This window comes from Panthera tigris, chromosome E1 (assembly GCF_018350195.1).
Source record: "Panthera tigris isolate Pti1 chromosome E1, P.tigris_Pti1_mat1.1, whole genome shotgun sequence".
Taxonomy (NCBI): Eukaryota; Metazoa; Chordata; class Mammalia; order Carnivora; family Felidae; genus Panthera; species Panthera tigris.
Window position 1 is genome coordinate 61,009,266 of NC_056673.1, and position 21,452 is coordinate 61,030,717.

Consider the following 21,452-nt stretch of genomic DNA (forward strand, 5'->3'; position numbering starts at 1 on the left):
GTGTGCCGGGGGCCCCGGGGCCCGTGGCTGCTGTTGACTCCCACTCACTCCCCTCCACCCTGGCCCCACGGCGCCTCTCCAAACGATACTTGTACACTACTCCTGTGTGTGTAACGCACGCTTTGCCCTTAATTCTGCTGGGAAAGAAAAAGTGCCCCATTTTATTATTAACTGTTTGTATCCGAAGACACTTGCACTGTATGGAAGAAATCACGATTCCATTCGGGTTGTTAGTTGCAGAAAACGTTTAAGTTCTAATTGTATCTGGTGACGACCAGCAGATGGGCTAGAAAGGGGTACTTGACTCAGTTTCTGGTTGTTTCAGACTTACTGGGGGGCACTGGGGGAGGGGCGGGAGGTACGGGGGGCACTGGGTACTCACGTACTGCTCTGTTTCAGGAAGCAGCCGTCTCGGCCCTGGCTGCACTCTGCCGCGAGTACTACGTCCGGGAGGCTGGGGAGGCAGATCCCGCTAGGCAGGGTGAGTGGGCCACAGGGGCTTCCAGCAGGAAGCGTGGGCGTGCAGGGCGTGGAGCGCTGTCCCCTGCTGCAGGGTGGACGGGTTTGGGGAGCCGGGGTTGGGGCTGGAGCTGGGGAGGGCAGAGATGGTGATGGCCGCTGCGGGGTGGGGGGGGTCTCTCATGGACCCATGGGGTTCATGGGGCATCTGGAGGCGTTGGTCTGGCTCTAGATGGGTGTGTGCCTGACACGTGGGTATTCCCCCCACCCAGCACCAACGAGCGTGATGCTCACGCACAGAACCCACACTTACGTCAGCAGCATTTGCCTGAATGACATTTTTTTTTTTTTTTTAAATTTTTTTTTTTCAACGTTTATTTATTTATTTTTTTGGGACAGAGAGAGACAGAGCATGAACGGGGGAGGGGCAGAGAGAGAGGGAGACACAGAATCGGAAACAGGCTCCAGGCTCTGAGCCATCAGCCCAGAGCCTGACGCGGGGCTCGAACTCACGGACCGCGAGATCGTGACCTGGCTGAAGTCGGACGCCCAACCGACTGCGCCACCCAGGCGCCCCCTGAATGACATTTTAAAGCAAACTTCCCCACTCTGGGCTTGGAGGTTCCCTTTGTACGTGGATGGAGCGCCTTCCTGCTCTGTCCTCCCACGGGACCTCCCGTTTCGGTTCCATTTTGTTTGTTTTCCTTGGTGCCTGTTCCTTGGCCCCTTCCTCTCTTGTCTGGAGGGTTTCCCGGAACCCCCTCGTGGTGGTTTGTCTGTCACATCACGGGTGCCTTTGGGATCTGGGCTGCGTGGAGGCGTGGAGACGCTCACGTTGGCCTGCCGTGGTGCCCTGCGTGCGGCATTGCTTACACAGTTTTACTGAAGTGGCTGGACCGTCTCTTGAGCACTACAGGAAGCACTCTTCTAAGTTACGTTAAATGGGTAAAAAATCATGCGTGCGATAGTCTAAATCTACTTTCTGTGATTTTTTTCAAAAATAAGAAAATATTCTGTAATGGGATCTTCTGACCGACTTTCCAAGTTTATGACATTTTTTTCCCTTGACCACAGTTTCACATAAAGAGTACCATTTTATATTTAGTCTAATTTAAAAAAATGGGACGATAATGTCACGATTCACGGTATGGCCTTGTTGTGCACACGGGAGGAGTGGGAGGTGCTCTGGAGTAACCTTCCGGGTGTGGAGATCCCAGCTGGCGCTGCCAGGCGGCCGTGGTCACGCCCTGGCGGTTCCGGTGGCACTCCTGCGTCCTGACGCAGGCCCTTGAGGTTTCCGTGCACGTGTCTCGATGGTCGTGTTTGTCGAAGTCTAAGCAGTGAGGACAGGAAATCTGTCATGGTGGTCAGATGGATTGGGGTGTGCAGAGCTGTGTTGGTGCACGCCAGCCCGCCCCCCCCCCCCCCCCCCACTGTCACCCGAGTCTGCTTTGCGGCCTGTGTCCCTGTCCCCTCTTCTGTCCCTGACCCCTCTTCTGTCCCTGACTGCGGCCCTCTTGTCTGAGGAGAGTCTGTCTGCTCACGCGGTGCTGTCACCCAGCCACACTGGTGGCTTCTGCCCCTACAAACTCACCGTCCGCAGGGCCTGTCTCTCTCGTGAGGGGGGCATCACATCCACTGTGAGCATTCATTTTCGGAGTGAATGGTTCTATTTTTTTTTTTTTTTTTTTTTAAGATTTTATTTTATTTTTTTTTAAGATTTTGTTTTTATTTTGAGAGAGAGAGAAAGCATAAGCAGGGGAGGGGCAGAGTATCCAAAGCAGCACAGAGCCTGACATAGGGCTCGAACCCACAAACCATGAGATCATGACTTTACCCAAAGTCAGATGCTTAACTGCCTGAGCCACCCAGGCGCCATCATGCATCATGCATTCCTGACCCCTCCTGGATTTATTCCCCTAAGAGTGAAATCATGTATTAAAATCGCCTAATAAAAAGTCTCAAGTCTGTTTTGATCTGAGCTACTGCTAAGGTACATCTGCTCCAGAAGCTGGCGGGGCTCGTCCATTTTTCTCACCACTGCCTCGCACATTTCAGAGGTCTTAAGCAGCACGTGTTGTGCAGGAAGGAAGGCAGCGGCCCTGTTGTCACTTTCTTTCAGAGGAGCTGACCCGGCAGTATCTCGCTGACCTGCAGAGCCCAGAGGAGCTGACCCGCTGCGGCTTCTCGCTGGCTCTGGGCGCCCTCCCGTGCTTCCTCCTGAGCGGCCGGCTGCAGCAGGTGAGGTGCCCCGAGCCCTGCGAGGTGGGCCCGCTGGGGGAGGGGCCAGGCAGGATCCCACCGCAAATCCACACCCGTCCAGGCGAGTGGCCGTGAGGACGGCAGCAGGGTGCTACTCTTCAGGGTGCCTGGTGGATGGTCTCACGTGACCGGAGGGACTTGGAGGGGCTGAGTGCTAGTCTGATGGAAGGAAGCTGTTGCTGTGTCTGTGGAAACACACTTGCCCTTAGACGTGTGCTGTGTCCCCTTCCTCCTGTCCCAGATGCCTTGGGGTCGGAGGCACTGCACGGACCTCCTAAAACTCAGCTACCCGGCTCTCAGGACCTAACGGCCCTTGGAGAAGTAGTGGATCGAGATACTGAGTCAACTGATCATTGGTCACAATGTCCAGCCCTGGGCCATGGGATGGAAAGGTGGCACTGGGGGTGCCCCGCGGAGGTGGTCTGCCCGGGGCACGTTCTGTCGGTAGCTGGTTACCATCTTTCAGGTGCTGGCAGGCCTGGGAGCTGTGACCCTCATTCGTCCCGAGGATGTGAGCTTTGCTGAATCCAGGCGGGATGCCTTGAAGGCGATCTCGAGGTGGGTCCCCGGGCTGGCCCCCAAGTCTCTGCTCTCCCCTGCGCCAGCTACCAAACACTGAGGGCTCCAGAGAGCCCACTATCACCCGATGAATCTACTTTGAAGCAACGTTGTAACTTTTTATTTTCTCGCTGGTTGTCGCTTTGGTGAATGTTAACCTTCTGTGCTTTAGGAACGCCAGGCCAGCTCGCAACTGGGGCGTGAGCCTTAGCTGGAGTCTGGAAGTGCTGTGTGGAGCGGTCTGTGGTGCCGGCCACATGTGCACACACGCCAGGATGTGCTCTCCTCTCTCTTCCAGATCCTCTCCTGCTCTGCGTGACGCTACTCCTTTCTTCTTGTCAGGATGGAGGGTGGGGGGGGGGCGGTGGCCAGGGGGCACAGGTGCAAATGTTAGGAAATGTGATTTTGGGGGAAATGTGTCATTCACCGTGTGCCAGCAAGGAAGAAGCTCTGGAATTCTGCATCTACGTCTGAGGTTGTCCTGTTCCGAGCATTTCCTGTTGGGAAAGATGGGGCCTCAGACACTTGCCATATTTCACACGTTTTTAATTTCAGGGTTTGCCAGACGGTTGGCGTGAGAGCAGGAGGGGCCCCAGACGAGGTTGTATGTGAAGCGAACGTCTCTCAGATTTACCGCACGCTGCTGGGCTGTCTGCGCGACTACACCACCGACAGCCGTGGGGACGTGGGCGCGTGGTAAGGTGGCAGGCGCGCCGGGCCCTCTGCTCGTCCTGGTGGGAGTAGCTTTGCGGGTGGACGGGGCTATGTCCAGCGTCTCCTGTTCACGGTCCTTGCCCGGTCGTGTGTTCCTGGGACAGCACAGCGTCCGCGGGCCCGGCTCTCAGCTGCGTTCCTCTCTTCTCTCAAAAACACTAAGTTGTAACACAGACGCTGATGTCGCTTCCTCGTCCTAGCCCCTGTGGTCGGCTTTCCAGTTCTCTCTTGAAAAAGTTCACACAAACAGAGCCCCCAGCGTAGCCATTTAGGGCAAGAAGGGGCCAGACTACTTTGGAGGAGGAAGGAGCTGGGCACTGTGGCTCGGCTCCTTGTGACGGGAAACAGGAAACCAGGAGGAAACCGGTGCAGCTGTCCCCGCGAGGAAGCCCCCAACACCCTGTTGCAGCCCGAGCCATGAGAAGGCTGTGGCCGTGGTGCTCTGTGTCTTTGTGTCGTGTCTGTTCTTACGTCAGTAGCTGTCGCCTTTCCAGCATCTCAGGCTGCTTTTCTGTCTGCTGTGAAGACCAGACCGTGTTGCCCTTTGACCGGCAGAGCTGAGAGCTGCTTGCATGACTTCTGTCCCCCGTTCTGGACGCCCCGTGGTAGGGGCTGGCCGCGCTGGGGATGTCTCTGGCGTCCACGGAGTCACTTTTATTATGACGCAAACAGAAGTTGAGCTTTATGTCAAAGCTCAAAAGAAGAAAAAAGGAAATGAACATGTTTTCCGAAATCTGACAAGGTTTTGGCCACATTTTTTGAAATCTCCCCTGAGACCTTCCACTGCCCTGCGAGCCCTGAAGCTCCACTCCTTTTTTTCAGCTTTTTCTTCTTAAGTTGTGTAAACTCTGCTAATTTATGTTCAGGTTCATTGGCTCTTTCTTGTGTCACGTCCATGCTGCCATCCGGCTCACCTGGTGACATTCGAATCTGTGTCGTCGTGTCATTACAGGTTCCTTTTGGTCTCTTCCCCACTTTCTGTGTCTGCTGACCTTTCTGCCTTTTCATTTGTCAGGATTTTCCCTCACCCCACGGGCTGCTTCCCTTCCCTCCTTCTCAGCCTCCGATGGTGTTAGGGACACGACTCGCGTGGGCTCCTGACAGCCTTGACATGTCCTCGTAGATGCAGGCACCTCCCTAATTCCTATGTCCTTGGGAAGGCCAGACAGCTGCCTTGTGGCCCCCGCAACAGCATAGCCCCGACCCCTGTACTTCTCTGTCCCTGTGGGACGAGGGCCACGGGGCTGCACCCATCGGGGTCTGTGTCAGTGATGACGATCTGACCCCAGCCCGGGCTCACTTGTGCGCCTTGGAGAGTGGGTCCTTCCTCCTGCTCCTTTGTGGGGGGCGGGGGCGCGTGTGGTTTTGGAGCACATTCTGGCTCTGGGCGGTTTGCTGTGGGGACGGGTTCTTTCACCCCTCCCGAGGGTGCTGATGGCTTTTTTGTGGCCAGTGGGCCTGGACTGAGTACAGAACTGTGGTCTCCATCTCGCTCCTGTGTGGGCGTGGTGACCCCTGTAAGGGCCCATCTGTCCCCTCACGTGGCCCTGGTCATCCTGACTCCTCACAGTTCAAGCTAGAAGGATGGTGGGTTGTCATGGGCCCCTCAGGGGTACAGACGCTGACGTCTGTGAGGAGGAAGCTCGGGTGGGCTGTGCACACAGGTACTCGTGTCCTTCCCGAGGGCCCACCACTGGGGAGTGCGTGTCAGAGCCCAGTGACGTTTGGTCCTTTGTCAGAGATTCCCACTCTCAGCAGAAAGTCTCCAGTGTCCGTTTATTTTTTCTATCTATGTTCCTTCAGCACGTCCCTCGCGGTGGTTCCTGCGGCAACCCTGCGTCTGTTTCTTTTGTCGTCTTTTGCTATTTTAACACCTGGTCTTTTTTTGTTTTTCTGTCTGTTCCTTGTGGTGTTAACTCTATCCAGAAATTGTACGTTCAGAATTGTGGAGGCTTTGGGAATGCACCTCCCTGCAGGGATCACGAAGGTTCCATCTGTCAGGCCTGCGGTGTGGGTGCAGATTGCCTGATGCCTTCAGCAAGCGGTCAGGTCGTGCCTGTGTGGCCTCCCAGCTGCCCAAGCCCGGCATTTGGGACCCTGGCCCGTGCTTGCCCTGCCAGGAGCTGGTGAGGGCCCGAGGGCGTGTGCAGCTTTGGGTTTGTCCTCTGTGCATCCCCACCACCTCTCCTGTGAGTGCTGTGCCCACAGACACTGGGGGTCCATGGGGACGCTCAGGCCTCCTGCCCCCATGCCCTGCCCACCCTTGGCGTCTGTGTATTGGGTCCTGAGCAGCATCTGGTTGGCAGCCTTGCCCCAGGGACAGTCTGCCCAGCTCCTGTGAGCCCCGTCAAGGCCAACTTGCGCCTTGAGCGCCCCACACCTGCGCTCGGGGCGTCCGCCAGGCTCCCATGGGCCAGGACCTCCATCTGTCGGAGAGGGCAGGTTTGTGGTCCCTGCTGCTCAGCTGTGTCCCCAGTCTGAAGTGCCGCTTTCACCCTGGGTCGGTCAGTGACGCCACAGGCTCAGGTTTTCACGGCGTGGAAGCTTCGTTTTCTTCAGCGTGAGTGAATGTGGAGTGAGTCTGTGAGAGCAGAGAGTGACATTCCGGTCACCCGCTGCACATGTCTGTCCCGACATCTCTGTGCTGGTTTTGGGGTAGAGTCATGCTGTTTGTGCGCACACTGGGGACGTGGCATCTGCCTTCGGGCGTCAAATGCGCGTCCTTGCTGGTGGAGCGTGGAGAAAGCGCTGTTGTCGGCTGCCTGTACTGGGTTTGGTGGATGTTTCTCACTGAAGCGATGGTCAGTCTCTGAAACTCGCTCTGGTTGAGGGCGTGTGGCCGACAGGTCACATGGCGCCTGGGCTCTTCACCGCATCGTTGTCCCTGCAGGGTCCGTGAGGCCGCTATGACCAGTCTGTTGGACCTGATGCTCCTGGCGGCGAGGGAACAGCCAGAACTGATCGAGGCCACTATGTGAGTGCCCCCCGTGCGGGGGTTGGGTCCGGCCTGTGGGTGGGTGCCTGCATCAGGGGTGCGGCCGGGGTCTCTTGGGCCTCCCTTCCCTCCCACCTGCCCCACCCCACCCCACCCCACCCCACCCCACCCCACCGCTTCCACCCAAGACCTGGTGCTCAGGCCTCTGAGGTGTCAGGTCTGCTGCGGTGGCTGCCGTGCTTGTGGGGTAGCTCTGGGTGGTGCCCTGGGCTCACACGGGGCTGACGGCCTTGCTCTTGGTTTGCAGCTGTCAGCAGGTCATGTGTTGCGTGGCCCAGCAGGCAAGTGAGAAGATCGACCGGGTCCGCGCGCACGCCGCCCGCGTGTTCATGGCCCTGCTGCATTCTGGTGGCTCCCCTGTCCCCCACGTGCCCCATCGAGAAGAGCTGGAAAAGCTCTTCCCCAGGTACGGGAGGCCGGGATCCCCGACCCCCAGTGGGCACGGGCGACCCTCCAGCTTGTCGGCTCACTGTCTGCAGGTCCGACATGGCCTCTGTGAACTGGAATGCGCCGTCCCAGGCCTTCCCTCTCATCACCCAGCTTCTGGGGCTGCCTGCCTACCGCTACCACGTCCTGCTGGGGCTGGCCGTGTCTGTGGGCGGCTTGACAGAGTCCACGGTAAGGAGGCCTCTTCCCAGGTCCCACGGTTGTGGGAGGCGTCTGCCCGGGGGCTGGGGCAATGTGGGAGGTTCAAATGGGCACACACGGTGTCTGGCGCCTTTTCGGGTGGCAGCCAGAGGCTGAGAGGTGCATTCTGGGAGGCCTGCTGTCGCCTTGTGTGCTGTTTTTTTCCTGCTTTGGGGGTCAAAGTGGGGTCAAGGGTCCACCCCTTCCTCTGGCCTTGGGTTTCCAGGGCAGGACCCCCAAGGGTGGCATTAACCTCTCACAAGAGTGGGCTGGTGTTCCCGCTAGGAAGAGTACGGAATTACGAAGAACACTGCGGGGAGCTTCTGTGCGCCTGGCATCTCGCCACAGGCAACACAGAACAGTGTGGTTTTGTGTTCCCTGGGCTTGTTGGCACACGTGGACTTCACTTGCCAGCTGCTGCTTGACCCTCTTTGTCTTCGTCTGTCTTCTTCGTGCTGTCTTTCCTGGATAGGTTTGGTCTGTTGGGTGCGTTTTCCGTCACCTGCTGTCCTTCCTGCTGGTGTAGCGGTCATGCGGTCCCTTAACACAGTCTCCACTGGACCCAGAAGCAGTGTCGGGGGGGGGGCATGTGTCCTCCCCTGCACGGTCACACGCAGGCTTCCACGGGGATGGCTGTGCATCTTCTGTCATCTGCCCTTGCCCTCGGGGGCTGCTGCCGCGGGAGCCCCGTCTGGTGGCGACGCCCGCCGCCCAGCCCCACTTGGCGCTTGGCAGCTGCCCTCTGACGCTCCCACCTGTGATCTGTTGGAATTCCTTGTCCGCCCAGTGGTGTGTTCACGGTTCCCATCTCCTCTGGAACGTTCTCTGCCCTCCTCATTCTCGTTCAGGGTTTCCACGCCCCACATTTCCACCTATGCTCTGTCCTCCCTGGTTTTCAGACTTCTTTTCCAGGTGCTATTGTGTTCTGCAGCTTTTTATTTTTTTAAGTTTACTTTTATGTATTTTGAGAGACAGCAAGCAGGGGGAGGGGCAGAGAGAGAGAGATAGAGAGAGGGAGGGAGGGAGGGAGGGAGAGAGAGAGAGAGAGAGAGAGAGAGAGAGAGTCCTAAGCAGGCTCCATGCTGCCAGTGCAGAGCCCGATGCGGGGCTTGATCCCATGAACTGTGAGATTGTGTGTGACCTGAGCCGAAATTGAGAGTCGGAGGTTCCACCAACTGAGCTCCCCGGGCGCCCCCCTCTTGTGCTTTTGCACTGTGGGCTTATCCCTGTAATTGTGTTTTCCCTGACAGGTAACCGAGAGCATCTCCATGTCCCTTGTCTCATAGTTATGGTACCTGCGCTCTTAGGTGGGGCCTGAGTCTGCTCGCTTCCTCTTGTTGACTCATTGCCAGTGACTCACTGTCCTGGGTCTGTGCGTGGAGGCGTGTGACGCCGGTCTGGGGGGGCGCTGCCTTTGCCGCTGTGGGCAGTGTCACAGGGCTTGGTAGGAGCAGGGTCTCCTGGGCGCCAGCCTCCAGCTGCCGGTTGGCTGCAGGGCGCCTGGATCCCTGCTGTGCCCGCTGCCGGCTGTGTCCGCATCCACGTTGGTCACCGTGCACGGGACCAGCTCTGTGTCAATTCCTTCTGCTAGTCCATTGGGGTCCGTGGGGAGGGTCTCTGAGTATCTGGTCCCCTGACCTGACCTGCTTCCTGGGAGACCCTCTGCAGCCTCCACTGAGGCCAACTTGGGGTCGTTGTGGCAGATTTAGCACTCAGTCTGTGCTGCTGCCCCAGGGGAAGCATTTCCGTGTCAGTGCTCATTGCACGTCTCTGCTTGTGCCCCATCTGGCAGGACATTTCGAAGGCCCACATGCTCTGTGGCTCCGTCCCCTCAGCTCCCTAGTGGATGTTCCAGCGTGACCATCGAGGTCGACCCTGGGGCAGGTGGCGAGGGGGCGGTGGTTTTGTCACCGTCACGAGAGCGCTTTCCCCGTTGCAGGTCAGGTACTCCACGCAGAGCCTCTTTGAGTACATGGCGGGGATCCAGAAAGACCTGCGGGCCCTGGAGGGCTTCAGCGGGACCCTCCTGCAGGTCTTTGAGGACAACCTTCTGAACGACAGGTACGGGCCGGGGCCTTCGCGATGGTTCTCAGACCTCCAGGGTGTCGATTGTTCTCATTGGGATTTCACTTGAAGGGAGCGGTGAGGTAGATCCAGGTGGGACCCGGGGTGCCCCCAGCTCGCGGGACTCCACTGGCCACACCACCATCACCGCGCCAGTGGAACTAGCACGCCTGTATGCACTGGGCGTGAAGACGACCCAGGCTGTGAGCCTGGGAGGGTGAGTGTGGATTTTCCATGAGGTGACATCTCCCCGGTCTGTGCACGGACGCGTCCACTATGTAGACAGGGTCTCTGCACGCCAGGACCGAACATCACAGCAACAGCTGGGGGACGTGTTTTCTGAGCATCTTTGCCACGCTGTTTTGCTAACTGCTTTTGCACGAAGGCGATACCGACCCCACGGGCCCTGACCCTGGGATGGGGTGTTCCCTGAAGCCCTCTGACAGGGTTCAGACTCAGTTCAGGACTCAGTTCTCAACTGTGGGTTACAGCGGTGTGGCCGCAGGCCGTCACCAGGCCACCCTGTCTGTGAGAAACAAACGGGAGTTTAGCCATTGGGAGTGTGAGTGACATCTCATGAAAAGCACACGGAGGGTGCAGTTCGATGGACTCTGTCAGCAGCCCCGAGACCATTCACGACACGACACGCTCATCCCCCAGAAGCGCCCTGTGCCCTCCCAGCCCCAAGGCAACTGCTCATCTGCTTTCTGTCACTGGAGCTTGTTTGGCATTTCCAAAACACGTTTTTTTTTTTTTTAACGTTTATCCATTTTTGAGAGAGAGAGCATGAGTGGGGGAGGTAGAGAGAGGGAGACACAGAATCAGAAGCAGGCTCCAGGCTCCGAGCTGTCAGCACAGAGTCTGACGTGGGGCTCGAACTCATAGGCTGTGAGATCATGACCTGAGCCGAAGTCGGATGCTCAACCGACTGAGCCACCCAGGTGCCCCAAACCTTTTAAATGAAAATGTAAAATTCAATTGTTTTAAAAATGCTCACATTTTGTCATACAAGACTCACTGTTGTTTTGTACAATTAGATTTTCTCACTTATGTACCACTTTCTTTGCTCTGTGCTCCTTCTTAGTTTTTGGCTTTACAACCTGTGATCACTTTTCTTTTGGCTGAAAAGCATCCTTTTGGCTTTCCTTTGGGAGGGTCCTCCTGGTAGAAAACTGCGTCACTAGAAATAAAAGCAAATGGTCTTCAGTCTGAATAATGTCTTTTTTTTTTTCTTTTATTGGGGGGGAGGGGCAGTAGGAGAGAGAGAGAGAGACAGAGAGAGAGAGAGAGAGAGAGAGAGGGAGAGGGAGAGAGAGAGAATCCCAAGCAGCCTCCATGCTCAGCACAGAGCCCGACACGGGGCTCAAACCCATGAACCCTGAGATCGTGACCCGAGCCAAAGTTGGACGCTTACCCAACAGAGCCCTCCAGGCGCCCCTTGAGTTTTGAGATTTCTCACCTGCGCTGCACAAACCCTTCGTCAGACACCCTCTTCTGGAGCGGTGGCTTGTCCTTCATGCCCTTGGCCGACTCTTAGCAGGTGCCTGCATGCTCTCCAGCTTCTCCCCTGTGGTTTTGCAGGTGTGTTTGTTGTCAGGCAGAGTCCTAGCCTGACTCAAGGCCATGAAGGTTTTCTCTTATGTTTTCTAGAAGACTCCCAGCTTTGGGTTTTATGTTTAGACGTAAGGTCCATTTTGGGTTACTTTCTGTGTGTGACATGAGTGACGGATCCGGGTCCGTGTGTTGGTTCCGCCTGTGAGTGTCCAGTGTGTTGAAAGACTGTCCCTTCCACGATGTTGCTTTTCCACCTTTTCATAAATTGTGAACATGTAAGCTTATTTCTGGACTTCTCTGCTCTTTGGTTTATGCTGTCCCCAATCCCTCGAGCTTTCTGGCTGAAATTAAGTGGTGCCAGCCCTGCTGTCTCTTCCCTTAGTTGTTGGGGCTTTCCTTGATCTTAGCATTTCCATATGAATTCTTCAGTAGGTTTGTCATTTTCTACACCATGTTCTGCCCGGATTGGGATTGGGATGGGGTTGGCGCCTGGCCCTCAGCGCTCGCCTTCTCCTCTCAGGGTGTCTGTGCCGCTGCTGAAGACGCTGGACCAGATGCTGGCCAACGGCTGCTTTGACCTCTTCACCGCGGAGCAGAAGTAAGTGTGCCCCGCTCGGTCCCACTCTGTCGGGCAAGCCTCGGAACGCGCCTTGTAGAGATGAAGCGATGAGATGCCGGAGGGGAGAACCTAGAAGGTGATTTTCTGCGCGTTCAGGAACGGTCTGTGCCATCAAGAGGCTTCGGCTGCCCTCCGGTGAGGCTGGGGCTGTGCCTCGGCCGGGCTCCTATGGTAGCACTGGCGCCCAGGTGGGAAGAGACCTAATGAGGTGAGGCGTCTGTACTGTCGTGGTGGCAGGTCTGGTGCTGAGGCTGGAGAGCCCCGCACGGACGGAGGAGGACAGAGTGGGTCCGCGGGGGGCTGGCCAGGTGTGGGCAGAGGACGGGTGCACAAGGGTTCTTCGGACACCCTAGTGCAGGGACACACAGCAGCCCTGGGTCAGCTCCTGGCCAGTGAGCTCTGGCGTTGAGGTCATGGTGGCTGGTTTATCTCATTAGGGCCTGATGATTTCCACTGGATCCCAGGCTTTGAGGGCTTTGCCTCTGGGCTGGGCCTTTTGTGCCCTGTGGGTCGCCTGGAGCCTCCTCCTCCTGGGCACGTTTCGGGGACGTGGGAAGAGCCATGCCAGGTGGGCCCTGAGTGGCGTTTTCTCACGTGCGCCGTCTCCCACTCTGTTTGCTCCTGGGGACAGCCTTTGTGGGCTGTCAGCCCTGCTCCTCGGTGGCACTGCTGCCACCATGTCCCTTCCGCACTCACCTTTGCCTCTTGGGCCTCGGTGATCGCTGTCCTCGGCAGTCTGCAGTCGTGTGAATTTTGTTGGGTTTTAGTGTCAGGTGGAGGGTGAGTCCGGTGCCTGTGCCTCCATCTTTGCCGCGTCACTGACTCCCTAGTGTCCAGGGCCATCTATCTGCACTCAGAGGACTCGCCAGCCTGGTTGTGGGATGGGGTCCTTGTACGGATTGCGTCGCTTGGCTTGCTGAACATTTTGTTTCGAGACCTAAACGCAGATTTTCCTGGCTTAAAATTTTTGAAAGAAACAGGAGAAAGTGTCTCGTTAACAAACACGGCTCATTTTATTTCTGGGCGGTTTTGTAGTTTTGTCAGTTCTTTCCTTTTTTTTTTATTTTAAAAGTAGGTTTCAAGCTTGGCATGGAGCCCAATGTGGGGCTTGAACTTACGAACCGTGAGATCATGCCCTGAGTTGAGACCAAGAGTCAGACGCTCAAACAACCAAGCCACCCAGGCACCCTGGTGGTTTTGTCTGTTTCTGCTTTGGGTGTTTGGTCTTCTGTTCTGGTGCGTGCGGGTGTAGGTTCAGGCTTGTGTTTCAGTGGCCCGTTTCATTATTCTGGTGCTGCTTTGTTTTATACTCTGCCTGCTCTTGTGCTGATCAGGCTGCACCAGCTTCTTCTGACTTTGAACTTGTACCTTTCTCTGTTCTGTGACTCCTGTCTTCACGTACTTAAATTTGGTGCATCTCTTATGAGCAGCATGAAACTCAGTCTGACCTCCTCTGACTGTTAAACTGGGTCATTCGGCCTCGGAGCTGCTTCTATGGATGTTTTCCACTGGTCCTGCCTGCTGCGCGTCCCTCCTTCCGCCCTGTTTGATCAGTTAAATGATTTTTATCATTCAGCAGCACTGTTCACTTTCTGTGTTTTCAGTGGCCACTCTGTCAAAGTCTTACTTTCTCTGTTTTGCCCTCTTCCTGGACAAAACCGAGGACATTAACATGTTTATTTACTTCCCTTGGGTTATGTGAGCTCATCACGTGTTGTATCATAGGTACGTTGTCACTTAGTTTTGTGCGGTTGACAAGTTAACTGTGCTAAGTTACCCACATACTTGCTGCCGTCTGTGTCCTCACTGCCCCGGCCCCGCTCACCCTTTCCAGGTCCCTCTAGTGAGGTCCACTGGCAGTAAATCCTTTATGATTTTGTTTGCGAGTTACTTTCAGAGCATATAGGACTCTAGGCAGACGTTTTATTTCGGGACCGAAACCTCTTTCTTGTTCTGACTTCCATTGCTTTTGAGATGTTGCCTGTAAGTCTGGAGTCTGACAGAGGCAGTCTGGGTTTTCTGCCTCCTTTGAAGTTTTCTCTCCAAGAAATCTCCACTGCCCATTCAATGGGTCTAGTTGTTGATTACATACTTGTCTGTCCTGCCACAAATTTGTTAAACTTGAAAATGTGATTTTGTTTGTTTTCTGTGTTCTAGAAAAATCTGAGGATGCTCCGCCCCTCCCCCGCCCCAGCTCCCCCAAGGCCACGCTGCATCCCACGACCTGTCCTCCACTTATGATTCTTTCCTGACACATTTCTCCTCCTCCTCCTCCTCCTCCTCCTCCTCCTTCTTCTTCTTCTTTTTTTTTTTTTTTTTTTTAACATTTATTCATCTTTGAGAGACAGAGAGGGAGAGAGAGTGTGATTGGGGGAGGAGCAGAGAGAGAGGGAGACACAGAATCTGATGCAGGCTCTAGGCTCCGAGCTGTCAGCACAGAGCCTGATGCGGGACGCAAACTCACTGGCTGCGAGATCATGACCTGAGCCGAAGTCAGACGCTTAACTGACTGAGCCACCCAGGTGCCCCATCTCCTGGCACATTTCTGACCCGAGTCAGAAAACGGCCAAGTTGAGGTGTGCGGTTCTTATTTTCGGTTTTTGTTTTCTTATTTTCAGATGCAGCTTTTTCTTTAGTTTGTTTCCCAGCCTGCCAGCTTTTTGCCCTCCTGGATATGGTGTTGGGGTCTTTCCGTGTGCTTCTGGTCTCCGTCCTCGTTGGGCTGTCTGGTTTCTACAGCCCATGGTGTTGGGGGTTGGGCTTTCTCATTTGTCTGCTTACTCGTCGTCTGGATGCCGCGTGTGTGCAGGTAACCTGAGGCCACGGCATCTTTGTTCGCCCTTTCTAGGCCTCGAGGGCAGCGGTAGCAATCCAGACCCTCCCAGCTCCACATCCCAGAGAGGTGCTCCCCCACCTGGGGGTCGCCTTCTAGGTCTGGCAGGTGCATACCTGTGTCGAGACCGAGCTCTGGGTCTCCTCTCAGCTGGAGGCTGGGGACAGCACACCGGGCTCCTCTGGCAGGTCGGTATGCCTTCGTTGTGACGCACCAGTGGTGCCAGGCTCACCTCTTGGAGTGGAGGCAACGGAAACTCCAGCTGCTGCCTGTAGAATGGTCTCTGGGTCCAGGCAGGGAGGGGCTTCTGTGCAGGTGGCTGTAAGCCAGCAGGTTCTCTCGTGGCCCAGATGCGGGTGTGTGGGAAGAGACTGCAGCGGGACAGGAGAGCAGGTGGGGCCACAGAGCCACTTACACAGCAGATAGTCAGTCCGCATGGTTCTGAAGGCAGGAGGTCTGAGGTCAAGGTGCCAGCGATTCAGGTCCTGGTTTGCAGAGAGACCCTTCCTGCTATCTTCATGCGGCAGAGGGCGGTCATCTCGTGTGTCTGTTCTCATGAAGACACTCATGCCATCGGGGGACTCAGACTCGTGACCTAATTGTGTCCGAGGCCCCAGCTGGTAATACCCTCACAGTGGGGATCAGAGCTTCAACGTGTGAATTCGGGGGATGCAGACGTTCAGTCCAGGTCACAGATGTTTTGTCTGAGATGCTCATTACATCCCAGAGGGATGGCTCTTCAAGGCTGGAGCCCAGTGGAAAGAGGGTGGGTGGTGTGTGAACTGGGAGATCAGCAAGGGAGCGGGTGTAGACAGAGAAGGGACCGATGGCTCTGTGGGGTGTTGCATTTTTATGAGGAGGACAAGGAGCAGGAGACAGCAAAGCCCCTGGGAAGTAGGCAGAGTTGGAGCATGTCACAGCAGGGTCGTTGGTGATCACATAGGTGGGGGACGGCGTGACTGTGGCCCCCTACTGACACGGTGGTCACTTGGTCCCTGATGAGCATTTCGGTGAGCCGTGGGGAGAAGCCTGTGGAGGCGAGGGGCTGGAGGTGCACACTGACCACTCTGGGTGACAGGGACACGGAGGGGGCGGTCGGGGTGCCAGCTGATGGGGAGAGACTGAGGGCCACTGTCCCTGAGGACAGGACGTCTCCCCAGCAGCCGGGGAGGAGAGCACAGGGGCAGTGGAACCCCACCCCCCCTCCCCGCATGGCTGCCACACTGGAGACAGAGGAGTGGATCTCTCTGGTAGGGACTTTGCTGTCCTGACCCCCCATATTGTCATCAGCTGTGCAGAGTGTAGGACACGTGTCCGTGCTCTGGCCGCTGCCTGGTTCTCCTTGGCCCCGGGGCCAGGCCTGGTTATGAGATGGCCGTCCCTCCGCTTGGTCCTGCGTTGAGGCCCCACTAGCTGGTGCTACCGTCTGGTGCACCTGATTCCTTCCCTTGTGGCGCGCCTGGGATCCACCTGCCCCCCGACCCCCGCCCCCGTCGGCGAAGACGGGGAGGCGCGTGAAAGGGACAGGCGGCCATCTGTCCTGTGCTGGTAAAGGAGCCCATTAATGTAACCTGTTGTGGTACCCTGAGGGACACAGCCCTCTGGTCACCTGGGCAGCGCTGCACCAGATGCCGCAGTGGGTCCGTGCTCCGCGTGCTCTGAGAGCTCCTCTCTGGTGTCCCGTCCTTCCCTTGCAGCCACCCCTTCGGCGGGAAGCTGCTTGCGCTTTGCAAGGAGGAAATCAAGAAGTCTAAGGATGTGCAGAAACTGCGGTCGAGCGTCGCTGTGTAAGTCTCCAGTTCCTCGTTGTGACGGTAAAAGGAAGGGTCTGTCAGGCGGGAGATACTCACTCTGGAGTCGGTGTTCCGACTTCCGTGGACAGCCTGTCGGTCTCAGGGGTCAGCGCAGATGGCCTCCGGGGAGGGGCTGTGTCCCTTCGGGGGCGTCCTCACCGGAGGCAGGTTTCCCTAGAAACAGACCCGATTCACCCGGCACTGGAGAGGCGGACGTGTTGTTCCAGTGGATGCTGGACGTGGGGCCACGCTCGCCCGGGTTCTGTGGGGGTGGACGCAGGGCTGTGCTCACCTGGGCCGTCACTCCCGCAGGTTCTGCGGGATGGTGCGGTTCCCGGGCGACGTGAGGAGGAAGGTGCTCCTGCAGCTGTGCCTTCTGCTCTGCCACCCGTTCCCTGTGGTGAGTGTGCTTGCGGCTGCTCCCCGATCACGCGCTGGCACGTGGGGCCGTATCTGGGGGCAGCGCTGGGCTCACACCCCACAGGGTGCATGTGGGGGCCCCATGAATGGCGGGTGCTGCAGCCTGACCCACCCGGGTCACGTGTCCCGGGAGTTCCATTTTCCACTGGCTGAAAAACCACTCTTCAAATAATGCAAACGTGCCACTTTGCTAGAAGGTAAAAGTGATGCTTGTATTGGACACACTGGTTCTCAAAGTGGGGATCACTGGGCCAGCTGCAGCACCCCCCCATCAGAAATGCAGATTCTCAGGCTGCCCCACCTGCCGACTGAGGAACCCTGGGGGTGGGCCCGGGGTTCTGAGACCACCCGCCCCACAAGGTGTTTTGCAGGCAGGTAACTCGAGAAGAAAACAGGGGAGGTGGGTTCCTGGGTGAAGAGCAGGGTTTTTTTTGTTGTTTTTTTTTTTTTAATGTTTGAGAGAGTGCACATGCGAGAGGGGGAGGGGGAGAGAGAGAGAGAGAGACTGACCATCACAGAGCCCCATGTGGGGTTCGATCCCATGAATCGTAAGATCATGACCTGAGACAAAAACCAAGAGTCAGACCCTCAATCAACTGAGCCCCTGAGGTGCCCTGACGAGGCGGGTTTTAGCGATGCATTTTAGTAAGAACAGTGTGGCCTCACTCCTCCCTGAGGGGCAGCAGGGAACAGAGAGCAGCCCACACCGCGGCTTGCTTGTCATGGGTCCAGCTGTGGCCAGGGCCCCAGGTCACTTTCTTCCTTTTAACAATCTATATGGGTCTCAGGTTCCAGTCCGACCTGGGGGCGTGCCTGGCCCCTTGTCCCTGCTCCCTGAGCAGGGTTCTGTCACTCTGCTTGGGTTCTATGGGCCTTGTCTTCCTGCTGATGCGCTATGTCCTACCCAGATCCGGAAGACCACGGCCAGCCAGGTGTACGAGATGCTGCTCACCTACGGTGACATCATGCGTGAGGACGTCCTGGATGAGGTCATGGCTGTGCTGGGCACCACGGCCTGGTGAGTGCAAGGTCCCTTCCCATCTCCCCACCCGGCCCGGTGCGGCACTTTGGTGAATAGGGATGTCCAGAGCCTCCCTTCCTGTCCCCGAGGTGTCCCCCAGAAACCCTCTGAAGGGGTGAGGAGAGTGAGGCTCCCAGCCCTCGATGGCGTTACCATGAGGTGGTGGCCCTGTTTGTACCCAGGGGGCTGGGCAGTCCCTGAGGACACGGGGAGGGGAGGAGGTGCCTCTAGTTCAGCTGGGAAAATGTTCAAAGTGAAAAGGTGGGTGGTTCTGATCACTGATTGGTTAGAAGCTAATTGTTTATTTCTCTCTGGGCCGCTTTTGTTAAGTAATTGCGTCGTGGGCTCTGGGTGCTGATGGGGTCGGGGTCACTTTGGGAGTGGCTCCTCCTGCCCCCCAACTGCAGCATCAGAAGTGCCAAGAGGGGAGCGGCAGGGGGCGGGGTTCACCCTTTGCGGGGACGTGCCAGCACTGTGGCCAGGGCCTCCAAGGGGACAGGTGCCGCCACGCCCAGCTCCCCACAGAGGAGGCTGTGGTGGCAAAGGCCACACGTGGATGTGTCCAAACATCAGAAAGGGTGGAAGGAGACCAGAGAGTAGGTGTTCCCCTGCCCTTGCCCCTCCCCCTCCCCCTCCCCAGCCCTCTTGTCCCAGATACCCGGTTCCTTCCCAGGGTGTCCAGGGCCTTTGGCTTCTCGCGGGTCCCTCAAGTCACAGCTGGGCCCCAGAGCTGGTTTTAGGTGCAGTGTCCTGAGGTGTCGTTTGCTTTTGACTTGGTAAGTTGGGACAGCAGGTGTGTTACGTGGGGGCGGGGCTGATGGAGAAGGATGCGTGGACAGTGCCGAGAGCGGGAAAGGCACAGCCCGTGAGCGCAGGCTTGATCGGGTGCACCAGATAACAGGTCACAACAGCCGTGTGGGGGATGCTGCTGTGTTCCAGGCACCCCGCGTGCTCATGTGCGCACATGCTCACCCACACGTGCATCTACAAGGTGACGGCTGTGCTCACTGCCCATCTTAGGCCAGGCGGTGGCCCATGGAGGCACCGGTGGTAAGGTTGGTGCGCTGGCATCAGCAGGTGAGAACACGCATAGCCAGCTTACGTGTGTTTTTCCCCTGAGATTGTGACCTTCCTGGGAGGGCTGAGCTGTCCAGAGCCCCAGAGGCCGGCTCCCGTGCTCGGGCGTGAAGGACAAAACAGGGCCTCTGGTTTCAGGGCTTCCTGGAGGTTTTCAGGGATACGTAGATCTTGGGGAGGAGGGAACTCCGGTGAACGTCTTTGCCAAGCCGCTCATGAGAGCTCCAGAACCGAAAATGTGGGCTCGGGAGGTGTGGGTGACCCACGTTTTGAACAGCCGGGCCGCTGACCTAACCCCGTCCCCAGGGCCCGCCCTGCAAACATCTGTGGGGAGCGTGTGAGTTCTCGCTGTGGAGGGTGCTGCCACGTGGTCAACTCCAGGTCACTTGTGCCCCATGGCTCCGGCCCTCCCCCCTCACCGTGTGGGGTGCACGGGGCCCTTTTCCCAGCACACTTGGTGTTGGAATAAATTCCAGAGAATTTTAAAGTAATTTTTTCTTGTTTCAAAAGAAAAATATAACTTAATCTTTATTTTTTTAATGTTTTTTATTTACTTTTGAGAGAGAGAGAGGGTGTGAGCAGGAAAGGAACAGAGAGAGAGGGAGACACAGAATCCGAAGCAGAGTCCAGGCTCCCAGCTGTCAGCACAGAGCCCGACGTGGGGCTTGAATTCATGAACCGCAAGATCATGACCTGAGCCAAAGTCGGACGCTCAACCGACTTGAGCTAGTCAGGCAGCCCTTTAATCTTTATTTTTAATTAAAGTGATAAGCAGCTTTTGAAGTCCAATAAAATTCAAAAAACCCACCTGCCCTACCTTCTCGGGCCTTAGCGTTTCTGTCCGTGTCGGGCCACCCGTCTGGGGCCACACCTCCCCCCCAGTTGCCCCCGCACCTGAGGGAGGGTTTGGCAGCTGCCGATTTCCCTGGTCTCCACCGAAGCAGAGGTGCTGGGGTCCTGTGCACCCGGCAGCAGCTCCTGAGAGCTTCAAACGTGAGGCAGGTCCCAGCTCGAGCACCGTGCCGTGGCTGACGCTGCTCCTGCCTCTTCTTCCCCAGGGATGCGGAGCTCCCGCTCGTCAGAGGCCAGCGGAACCGCCTGTGTGACCTCCTCGGTGTGCCCAGACCTCAGCTGGTCCCCAAGGTAGCCGCGCGGCCCTCGGCCACACTGGGAACCTGGGGCCCTTCCCATACGAGGCCTCTAAGTGCAGCTCCCAGGAGCCACTGTCCCGAGCTCCAGTCTGGGACGTTCTGGGTCACGTTGACTGCTGGGCGCGTGCCCTCACCCCGCCTGCCCCGTGTACACTCTGCTGGCTCCTCCTCCCAAAGCCAGATGAGTCTCACAGGCTCCTGCGTGCACGTCCCCACCAGGCGTGTGTCAGGTGTGTCCTGTGGGCACTGCTCCCAGACACGTCCTCTGCGCCACCAGCCCTCAGCGGAGTTGTCAGTGACCTAGTTCACTCTCTCAGATGTGCTCCTCCGTCACGGCCGAAGGGAGGCTGCCTCGGGCCGGTTTCCACCATCACTACCTCCCTGGATACTCGTCTGGTCCTGGGACTCTGTCACCCCAGGGTTTCCACGCCCCTGGCCTGTGCACTGTGGCTGCGGTGTCCTGAGGTTGCAGGGCCCTGAGCTGTCCCTCCAGGTTCTGCGGACCATCAGGTTTTAGGGTCTCGTGTGTGTGCTTGCAGGGAATCAGGACAGACTCATGGTCAGTGTCTCCTCAGGCCGTGGGCTCTGCCAGAGCGCAGCGGCACATTCTGTGACCGCTGGGGACAGGGCTGGTTCCTTGGCCCCTCGTTCCTGATCCTGCCCATTGGCTGTATTCCCCCGGACCTGGGTTTGGACCCTGGCTGCTGCCGAGCTTTTATTGAGCAAGAACATCCACGCGGGAGCGCGTGCGGTCCGGCTCTGTGCACACACGCAACGGGCACCTGGCTCAAGGGTGGAGCCCCCGGGCGGGCTGCCGGGCTAGAGTGTTGCTGCACGAGATGCTGGTGAGCAGATTCCAGAAGGTGCTCGGGCTGCGTGTGCGGTGCAGGTGGTGGGCGCGGCCAGCACCCCGTCTGCGGTTGTTGGCCTGTGGGTCCCCTTCAGTGTTTTTGTCCCTGGGCTCTGTGGTGTGCATGGGCCCTGGAATTGTATCTGCAAATATCTGCTTGGGGGCAGGGGGCGCGGCTTAGGGTTCTGGGCTCCAGCCTTCATCTCGTCCCGCTCCGTTGTTCGAGGAGCTGTTGAAGGTCTTACCGGTTCTAAGGCCGTGTCTCCTCAGTGTTTCTTAAAAGCTTTATTGTTTTACCTCCTACATGTAGACGCGAGGCCACTCGGGACTGGCAGTTGTGTGCGGTGCCAGGGAAAGGCCAGCAGACGCGTCTTCCACATGCAGTCCGTGCAGCCCCATTCTGGCCATGCTGTCACTGTGGTCAAAGTGGTCGAAGTGATGCATGACTGTCCTCT

The 21,452-nt window shown here is 57.3% G+C and overlaps 1 protein-coding gene across 1 annotated transcript in view; it reads left to right on the forward strand.

Moving 5' to 3' along the window:
- TBCD (tubulin folding cofactor D) overlaps window positions 1-21,452 on the forward strand; it is a 158,686-nt gene that overhangs the window by 134,995 nt on the left and 2,239 nt on the right. Inside the window, exons 26-38 of the mRNA XM_042967304.1 lie at window positions 400-481; window positions 2,582-2,700; window positions 3,188-3,279; window positions 3,835-3,975; window positions 6,884-6,967; window positions 7,236-7,394; window positions 7,468-7,606; window positions 9,555-9,676; window positions 11,754-11,831; window positions 16,383-16,472; window positions 16,791-16,878; window positions 17,807-17,916; window positions 20,055-20,139. Coding sequence (XP_042823238.1) covers window positions 400-481; window positions 2,582-2,700; window positions 3,188-3,279; window positions 3,835-3,975; window positions 6,884-6,967; window positions 7,236-7,394; window positions 7,468-7,606; window positions 9,555-9,676; window positions 11,754-11,831; window positions 16,383-16,472; window positions 16,791-16,878; window positions 17,807-17,916; window positions 20,055-20,139 — 1,389 coding nt within the window. The remainder of the gene's footprint in view (window positions 1-399; window positions 482-2,581; window positions 2,701-3,187; window positions 3,280-3,834; window positions 3,976-6,883; window positions 6,968-7,235; window positions 7,395-7,467; window positions 7,607-9,554; window positions 9,677-11,753; window positions 11,832-16,382; window positions 16,473-16,790; window positions 16,879-17,806; window positions 17,917-20,054; window positions 20,140-21,452) is intronic.